The 10,000-nt window shown below is 45.2% G+C and overlaps 1 protein-coding gene and 1 long non-coding RNA gene across 3 annotated transcripts in view; both read right to left on the bottom strand.

The window, feature by feature from the left end:
• Positions 1-5,372, bottom strand: part of skilb (SKI-like proto-oncogene b) — a 10,365-nt gene extending 4,993 nt beyond the window's left edge. The window contains exons 1-2 of the mRNA XM_027173802.2: positions 5,066-5,372; positions 2,215-3,385 (exon numbers count right to left, since the gene is read on the bottom strand). Of these exons, the coding sequence (XP_027029603.2) occupies positions 2,215-3,342 (1,128 nt within the window). The 5' untranslated portion in view covers positions 3,343-3,385; positions 5,066-5,372. The remainder of the gene's footprint in view (positions 1-2,214; positions 3,386-5,065) is intronic.
• Positions 5,373-9,862: 4,490 nt separating this feature from the next.
• LOC113660350 overlaps positions 9,863-10,000 on the bottom strand; it is a 3,157-nt gene continuing 3,019 nt past the window's right edge. Inside the window, exon 3 of one of the 2 annotated variants that reach the window (XR_003444787.2) lies at positions 9,863-10,000. This exon is cut by the window's right edge and continues 224 nt beyond it. This is a non-coding gene — a long non-coding RNA (uncharacterized LOC113660350). The other variant, XR_003444789.2, reaches the window with a different exon arrangement.

Below are 10,000 nucleotides of genomic sequence, written 5' to 3' on the forward strand. Positions count from 1 at the left end.
TGTCTCTCTCTCTCTTTTCTCTGCAGATGACTGGCTTTCTAACAAGAGACATGTCTTACACAATAATTTCCACTAATTTCTTACACACACACACACACACACACACACACACACACACACACACACACACACACACACACACACACTGAGACGGATCCTAAAACAAAAAATTCCTCTGAATGAAAACAGCTGACGTTTTGCCCTTAAGATGTTTTTTATCTGTCTGTCTGATCTCACAGAGAGTCAGATGATTATCATTCACAGACAAACAGGACCATTTACTTTTTATATCTCACAGCCGTTTCAGGTTTAACACCAAGTCATGCGTGAGAGCTGTAGACATCTCTGCATGAACCTGCCCGTGTCTGGTTCTGTGTGTGGGGGGGGGGGGGGGGGGGTTTCACGTGGCCCCTGGCGGCATGAAGGCTCCAGACAATTTACAACATCTGACACAACCAGTCCAGTCATTCAGCAAGCATGAAAACCCACCACGGTTTTATCACTGACCTCAGACCTGCTCACAGGTCAGACGCTTATCAGGAATCCAAAGCTGACTCACAACAACATTACTAAAGAAATCTGTTTCTCTGGTTCCTTCATCTCATCTAACCTGGTCTAAAAAATACATACCATCATTATTACACCAACAATAAAGTCAGTGATGCTCTAATAACGAGCCCAATAATTAATCTTAACTTATTCATATTTATAACATCTGTAATAAAAAGATCAACATTAACGAAAGCCTCAGCAGACATGTGGGTTTGGGTCATATCTCCTTTCTCCTGTATCTCTGTACAACACTAAAGTCTTCGGCTGTTTATGTTGTTTATGAGCACACTGTTGTTTACACACCGGAGACTTAGAACCAGTTAAATAAACGTCATTACAGACGTGTTCGCGTCGCACATCGTCAGTCTGAGACACAACTATTACTACACAAATCTGACCAATCACAACCCAGCTGTATAAAGGGGAACGTTTTTAAAGACTTTTAAAGATTTTTTAAAAACATTTACTGCCTTGTTGTGTCTAATGGGACAGAAGCGGATTACAGTCGCGACGACGTTATCTTTCAGAAACAGACAAACAGAGTCGACAGCGTCTCTTATCTCTCACAACATTAATAAGGCCTCAGACAGAAATAAGCGACGCTCGGCCACTCCTACACCACGGCAGCCGGCCAAGTCCAAAGGTCAGCAGTCTGAACTTTATCCTTCGTTACACTGAGATTTAACTCTGAGATTTTAGTGCAACTGTAAGAAAAAACTGCTTCACTCGTCTCTCGGACATTTGCTGTGTCTGTCTTGTCTTTTGTGTGTCTTTGGTGTGTTACATGTCTGTAACAGAGTCTGTCCACTTCCATTACAGCCGTCGTGTCTTCACAGAGGCGAGGCTGCTTTTCCCAGAACTCCAGTCGCCTGACACGGTTGTTTAGTCTCCGGATAAGTGTTATATAATGAGTCTGGAATCGACTGGGAGTTCTGAAAGCTGATTGGCTGTGAAGGAGGCCGGGGCTGGGGGTCTGTGTATCTATTGGCTGGATATGAAGCTGAATGCAGGGGCCGTGGTGGGGAAAGCAGCAGGCTGGAGACATATGTGACCGTCCTCGTCTCTCTCGCCCTGTACAACCCCCCACCCCACCCCCACCCCCGTATGTGTCTCCAGCTCTTTCCACTTTTTTTCTCTGTCTCTTTTTCCACTCTCTCTCTTTCTCTCGCCCACTCCCCTCCTACTCGCTCTCTGTTTCTTTGCCCTGTTGCCGTGGTTCCTGCTGTTTGTTCAGACTTGTTGAGGAAAGCCAGGCGACCCTGACCGAACCGTTAGTGTCCTACAGCTTCCTCCAAAGAGGGGAAACGCCTACTCGAGCCCCTGTCTCACTTAACGACACTCCAGCTAACAGTTTACTTCAGTGCTAAAATATTTGCAGCTTCCCTCGGGGACCTGATGTCGTCAGACACGTCTCCATCATGCATTAGCTCTAAAACATAATCATCGCTACCTTCTGAGCTAGTACTTTGTTCTAATTACTGAATAATAAGCTGTACACTCATGGATTTAACGTTTAATTACATTTTTTCACTAAGCATTGTTGTTAATAACGGCACATAGATGCTTATTCTTGCTACTTTAAATTAGCTTCCCTTTAGTTAGTGAAAACAAAACTAAACCATTTCCTGAATTAATTCCTGAATAAAATATTGAGACTCTTACCAGATGTGACGTCTTCACGTCCAGATTAATTCCACTGAACTTCAGTTTCATGGTCTCCAGAAGCTGCTCCAGTTTCCCCCCATTAGCCGTGCCTTGGTACCGTCGGCCCAATTGTAGGTAACATGGCCATTTGGCGGAGTCGAAGCCCCAGTGACATGTCCGCTTGTCTGGCTGCCGGTGCGAGTGCATGACGAAGCGTTCGGGACAAAAAAGCCGCCGGCACTGTGAGCATCGGATGCACTGAGCACCTGGAGTGGCGTAGAGGCGAGGAACGAACAGGCCTTGGCACTTGCCCAGGCACTGATGCTCCACCCAGAACCCTCCAGCTTCCTCGGCTTCTCGCTCCTCTTCCTCAGCGAGCCGGTGGCCTTTATGCGGGCCAGCAGGGACGTTGTCGCCCGGGTGGAGCAGAGTGTTGCAGAGCCTCTGGGCGTCAGTGAGGGTGATGAGGCCACAGGACGGCGCGCCGGCAGGGAGGACGCCCAGCACTTTGAGGACATGCAGCTGGGAAGCATTACAGCGTGAGCAATAGACATAGAGCTGATCGCAAACAGAGTTGATCTGCTGCAGGGAGAAGTCACGCAGCACTGTGTTGAGCACCTGAGGCAAACACAGACGCAGCTCACCACCCACTGAGAAGCAGGAAATGGATTCACCTTCCAGCGTGCACAGCACCAGCTCTGTGGAGCTGTCAGGAGGCACCAGTAAGGGCCCAACTGCCACGCTGGCCTGGCTGAGGGACGGAGCCACCTTCTCCTGGCTGAACTGACCAGAAAAAGCAGCAGGGCCTCCTAAAGAACACTGGCTGCTCAGAGTAAACTGGGCCAGAGTGTGTCTCAAAGCCGGGCTCAGGTCCAGAGCGCTGTCTCGTCCATCCTGTCCCTTCGAGATGTGCTGATAGTTAAGAAACTCTGAGTCCTTCTCTACATGTTCGGTCTTTATAACAGGAGTCCTTGATGATGACAAAGACAAAGAAAACTCAGAGGCCTTTTTGCATGACAAATTAAGTGCTGCCATCACACGCTTCTTTATGGGCGCTGCTTCTATCTGCCTCTCGCGCATCAGCCTCTTCACTGGGACTCTGAGCAGAGCCTGGTCCCTCTCACGGTTGTTCTGAACCATGGCCATCGTGCCAGGAAACTTGTGCTCACCTTCAAGGCTTCTTGGAAAACTGTAAATAAATGAGGAACAGCATGTAAATAAAACTCCAGTATGGACACACACACACATATATATGCTCGCGTTTCCGGTAAAATGCTAATACTTGTGTAACTACAACACTGCACCATCTACGATGTTCTGGATGTGCTGCATCACTGAGCTGTGACTAAGACGGTCATTAGTGTAGTAACTGCAGAATTTCTTCAGCACATGACCTATGACCTTTACCCTGACACATGCACAGACAGACCCCCACCCTTGGGGGAGGAGCGTAAACCTAGTGCCCTTTTGCCCTCAGACCTTACAACTACCCCCTCCAGTTGCATGTCTGTAATAACAGTGACATTATTGAGCTTCACTGTGCTGTATCTTTTATAAATGATATAAATAAATAAAATAAACCAATGGGACATGACGCTGTTGTAGGAAAGAACAAATGCACAGATTTCTTTCTGTGGCGATGAACAAAAGCCTGCTGTTATATTTAGAACTGTTTGTGTTCGTCATACAGAGAAACGCGATAATAAGTGTTTAACAATCCCTTTACATTGGGATGAGATGTTGGAGTGAAGATTAAAGTCATGATGGTGAAAGGGGGAAGTGTCTTATTTCTCTGGGCTCCTTTATTATTACCATGTGGTCAGGGCAGATGGAGGTGAGGCTCAGAGCAGATGGAGGTGAGGCTCAGGACAGATGGAGGTGAGGCTCAGGGCAGATGGAGGTGAGGCTCAGGGCAGATGGGAGTGAGGCTGAGTGCAGATGGGAGTGAGGCTCAGAGCAGATGGAGGTGAGGCTCAGGGCAGATGGAGGTGAGGCTCAGGGCAGATGGGAGTGAGGCTCAGGGCAGATGGAGGTGAGGCTCAGGGCAGATGGAGGTGAGGCTGAGTGCAGATGAGAGTGAGGCTCAGAGCAGATGGAGGTGAGGCTCAGGGCAGATGGACTTGAGGTCCAGAGCAGGAGACAGAAACATTTATATCTCTACACATGTTGCTTTAAACACAAAGCGGAAGTGGCCTTAAAGACCAGATTTACAGCGAGACCGAGCCATTATAGTTTCGGGGGTGAACACGGAAACACGTCGTCTTGTCGTGTCACAAATCTAGGACCATAAAGGTCAACATGTCTTCTTTCGACATTTCTCACGTGTCTGTGTCGCTTAGCGTTTCTACAAACGTTATAAAATGAGTCACACGATGAAACGTAACTGGAAGTGACAGACAAACCGCCCCGTCCTCCTCCGCCGAGTGGAGCTTCCTCACTCCCCCACGCACCCCCTCCCCTCCCTGCGCTGTTCTGTGGTAATGACATTCAGCAGTGAGGCGCGCGCGCGCTGCGGGTCTCCCCCCCTTCCCCCCACACCCCCATTACTGCATTTCACAACAAATGATAAAAAAACCGAAGACTAAAATGTTTTGAGGCAAAACAATAAAGCCGTTACAGGTTATTAATGTTAATAAGTGTGTTGTGTTTCAGGCGGTTTCCCTGCTGTACGCGTTCACTGCAGATAACTGAGGGCTGTGACACACTAACCATTAGCTATAAATGCTACAACAACCTTCATCATCATCATCGTCATGTTTATGGACTTTACTAAACGCTCTAAAACGGCATCTTTTCTCTGTAACCACGACAACATTATTACAGTCATTACATTTAACGTGTAGAAATAAAGAGCTTTAATGTCACTTACCTCCGTTTAAACGCCACTGAATCCGGAACGGGTTTTAATCTGAAGCCCAGTTTTACATCCGGGACCGAAAAAAGGTGTTAAATGTAAAATATCACAAGGTCTCACAGGGTGTTTACTGTGCGACGGTCTGTGTGTGTGTGTGTGTGTGTGTGTGTGTGTGTGTGTGTGTGTGTGTGTGTGTGTGTGCGCGCGCGCGCTCTGTCTGTCTGTCTGTCTGTCTGGTTGCGTGTCAGTCTGTGTGTGTGCGCTCTGTCTGTATCTCTCTGTCTGTGTCTGTGTGTGTGTGTGTGTGCGCTCTGTCTGTCTCTCATACACACCTCTCTCTCTCTCTCTCTCTCTCTCTCTCTCTCTCTCTCTCTCTCTCTCTGTCTCTCTCACACACACACACACACACACACATACCTCTCCCTCTCACACACATCCCTCTCCCTCCCACACACACACGCACACACACATTACCGAGCTTCATGGTGATAGACCGGTGACGTCACTCACACAACCGACTGCCTACGTCACCGGAGACAGCGCGCGCTTCCCCCAGACGACTAGACTAGGATTGTTTTTTTTTCCTCCTCAGCTCTTTACTCTATGATAATAAAAATAATATTTATCTCCCCAGTTTACATCTGAAAGTGAAGCTTAAAATGAATGTTGGATTTCTGTTATAATTGTTTATTTTTCTAAACGCGTAGGCAGCTCGCGCACCACTTTACCGGTCGCCATGTCAACACTCCGAGTGGAGAAGTATGTGAAACATCCCCGGATGTACATCCACCAACCCTCACACATCTCCCCGTCTGTGTGTGTGTGTGTCTGCGTCTGTGTGTGTCTGACTGTGTGTGTGTCTGTGTGGCTGTGTGTGTGTCTGTGTGTGTGTCTGTCTGTCTGTGTCTGTCTGTGTGTGTGTGTGTGTGTGTGTGTGTCTGTGTGGCTGTGTGTGTGTCTGTGTGTGTGTGTCTGTCTGTCTGTGTCTGTCTGTGTGTGTGTGTGTGTGTCTGTCTGTGTGTGTGTGTGTCTGTCTGTGTGTATGCTTCAAGTTCATATCAACATGGCTGCTCACACCATTAAATAAAATATATTAATTTATAAATCTTATTAATATTCAGGGGGCACGGTGGCTTAGTGGTTAGTACGTTCGCCTCACACCTCCAGGGTCTGGGTTCGATTCCCACCTCCGCCTTGTGTGTGTGGAGTTTGCATGTTCTCCCCGTGCCTCGGGGGTTTCCTCTGGGTACTCCGGTTTCCTCCCCTGGTCCAAAGACATGCATGGTAGGTTGATTGGCGTCTCTGGAAAATTGTCCGGAGTGTGTGTGTGCCCTGTGATGGGTTGGCACTCCGTCCAGGGTGTATCCTGCCTCGATGCCCGATGACGCCTGAGATAGACACAGGCTCCCCGTGACCCGAGGTAGTTCGGATGAGCGGTAGGAAATGAATGAATGAATTAATATTCACCTCAGGACAAACAACACAATGCTGGAGCAAGATTGAGAAAGTAAATGTAAACACACCTGACAGCATCTTAACTAACTAATCATGAAGAAAGAGAGAGTTTATTGTAAGTGTTTTTCAGCTGTGGATGATTTCTTACTTCTGACTTCATTCCTTCTTGTCCACTTTAACCAGGACGACTCTGATCCTAGACGACGAGGTGTGTTTAGAGTTATAGCGTACGAGTCAAGGTCGAGTCCAACATGGCACCAGGAAACATGGACGTCTTCATCAGTCTCAGTACATTTCAGTAAAACTCTCATCTGAAAAACAACCCTGCACACAGACAAACTCTAAGTCAACTCCAAACATTTATACACAGTTGGAAGGGAGCGGTGTGTGTGTGTGTGTGTGTGTGTGTGTGTGTGTGTGTGTGTGTGTGTGTGTGTGTGTGTGTGTGTGTGAAGACACACAGGTCAACTATGTTTACTGCTAAACAGCTACTACTGTATAAGGGTCAGAGAATCTGCAGTCTATAATGTATTTAATTAAAATCCCCTAAAAAAGTTGGTATTTTTGTGGCCACACTGTCGTACTGGTGTGTAACAGATACAGGCATAAAAACTCAAAAGCATTTTGATTTCAGCAGCACTAAAAGAAGCAGTTTGTGTTTAGAAACAATATACTATAAATGTAAATCTGTTCACCTCACAGCCTTTAGAGCAGGTCATTATAGTGGATTTAAACTAAACTAAACGCAGGACGGTGGTTTAAAATTGTTAACCTTCTGTCATGTTTATAAACGTACTTCCTGTAGACTGGCCTGCGTTTTGTACAGATAATCTGACTGATGTGACGTGGTCTGACTCTCTCACATGCTCTGAATGAATATACGATGAAACTGAGACCAAGAAAGCTCCAGGTTCCTTCTTCAAAGCTGGAGAATTGTGTTAAGTGTCTTTTGTCCCCCTCCTTGTCTTTCTCTCTTTCAGTCTCTGTGTGTATCAGCCTTCTGAACTCGATCCATTTGCATTCTCTATTGTGTGCTTCTCCTCGTCCTCTCCTATAGCAGCCATTTGCATCAGGCTTTGCATTTCTCTGCTGCATTTCTAATAAAGGCTTCAGTCATGACACAGTATCTGCAGAGTGACTTAAAATGTTCAGGAGGAAACACAACCCCTCTACTGTAGGATGTTACACAGGTTTGACAGACATAAGGAGGAGAAACTGGAACATGTTTGTTCTGTCTGTTAAGGTTTAAAAAATCTGCAATAAAAAAAAATCATTTCACTGATAATAAAAATATTAACTGTTATATGTGGGTTCGAGTCTCAGGCCGGCAATACCACGACTGAGCTGCCCTTGAGCAAGGCACCAAACCCCCCCAACTGCTCCCCGGGTGCCGCAGCATAAATGGCTGCCCACTGCTCCGGGTGTGTGTGTATGGTGTGTGTATTCACTGCTGTGTGTGTGTGTGTGTTCACTGCTGTGTGTGTGTGTGTGTGTGTGCACTTTGGATGGGTTAAATGCAGAGAACAAATTCTGAGTCTGGGTCTTTTTAAACAATGTAATATCATTAATAAGACTTTTAATGGTTGTTCAGCTAACGATCACAGTTAGAAACCCTTAATTAGGAACCTTAAGAACCACCTGAGTAAGTTCTAAGAGTTTAAGTCTGTATTGATAGAACCAGTAACTCTACTAACTACCTAATTCAACTCCAGCTAAAGAACCCTTTTAGTGTACAGTGTAATATTGTACTTTATTTTTTAAATGAAAAACTCATTTTTCGTTTTGTGTTACAGATTTTTTAGTTGTAGCTCAGGGACAACTTTTATAGGTTCTCGGTCAGAAAGGTTTTGTAGTGTGTGAGTAAGTGTTAATGATCCTAGGAGCTCTTCAAGAACACTTGGGTTCTTCTGTAGTTCTTCAGTTCTTCTGTAGATGTGTGTAGAAGAGTCTTGTGCTGCTTTGTGTGTGGATGAAGGCTGACATGTTAGACAGTTAATTAAAACCTGACAATGTTGAGAAATTAACCTTTAATCCTAAGAAAATTAATGTAATTAAAACTGTTTAAATGTTTGAAGAACCAGTTGAAGAATCTCTGTCAAAGTACAAAGTGTCTGTTGTAAGTGTGTTAGAATGTGTTTGTGTCACGGTCTCACAGTAACGAGGTTCATCTGCAGTAGAACCCTTCAGTTCTCCCTCTGAGTTTTTGAGTCTTTTTCAATTTTCCAGCTCCGACTTTTATGGTGATGATAAATGAGAGATTTTTTAGTAAAAAGCGACATATGATTCATCTTAACATTTCTCTAAACTCATGGTTAGAACCTTCTCATCCACAGAACTGCAGAACTCGAACAGCGGGAATGGAAACGAAGAAACTGTCCAAACCACATGCAGGAAAAATGGAACTGACCATCTCACTGTTCCCTCTGTTTCACACACACACACACACACACACACACACACACACACACACACACACACACACACACACACACACACGCTTTCTCTCTGTCAGTCTCTCTCTCTCTCTCTCTCTCTTGCTCTGTATTTTTGGAAAGTTGTCTGCTCTCAGAATACACACTGAGGACTAAACAAAGCAGGAGACGGAGATGTTGTTGCTAGGGAACAGATGAAACACACAACAGTGTGAGTGAACAGAGTGATATAATGGAATGAATGAAAGGCAGATTGTACAGTTGTTATAACATAGTAATAACAGCTCTGTCTGTGTGGGGCGCAGCTTCGTTTCTCCTCCTTAATTTGATTATAATTATCTTGTTTCTTTACACATAAACATCATCACATCAACACAACAGTGATGTCCGGTTTATACAAAATTATTTTTTTTTCCTTGTCCACAGAGAGGAACCTGTAACTAATGGAAGCATATGAATGTGTTTGTATGAGTATTATTTACACTATTACTCTATATGCATCTATATACACTTTATACATACATAAAGTATGGGATGTGGTAGCTCAGTGGTTAAGGTGTTAGATTGGAAGGTCATGGGTTCGAACCCCAGGTCCAACAAGCTGCCACTGCTGGGCCCCTGAGCAAGGCCCTTAACCCCCAGTTGCTCAGTTGTAAGTCACTCTGGATAAGGGGGTCTGCTAAATGCTGTAAATGTAAATGTAATGTTGTTGAAATTAGTGACTTCCTGTTCTCACTTCTGTTCTCTCAGCTACATAAAGTGTCTCTATCCAAAAATGAATAAGAGAAAAATATCAACTTGTCATGTTACTGAGAAACCACAAAGAAGTGTAAAGTTCTCTGTCCTGAAGATGTGGAGAACTTCCCATTTGACCTCTGACTGGTACACAGCACTGACACTGGAGACTCCTTCACCACATCACACACACATCTTTATTTGAAGTTCAAGTTTAAATACATGTCCCTGTGATTGAGCTGTTACTATAGAAATGATCACGTATCAGAACAAGAGCATTAATAACAACCTGTGATTTGGAGCTGTGACACCGTCAGAGCTGATGTTC

The sequence above is a fragment of the Tachysurus fulvidraco genome, chromosome 25 (genome assembly GCF_022655615.1).
Source record: "Tachysurus fulvidraco isolate hzauxx_2018 chromosome 25, HZAU_PFXX_2.0, whole genome shotgun sequence".
NCBI classification, from domain to species: Eukaryota; Metazoa; Chordata; class Actinopteri; order Siluriformes; family Bagridae; genus Tachysurus; species Tachysurus fulvidraco.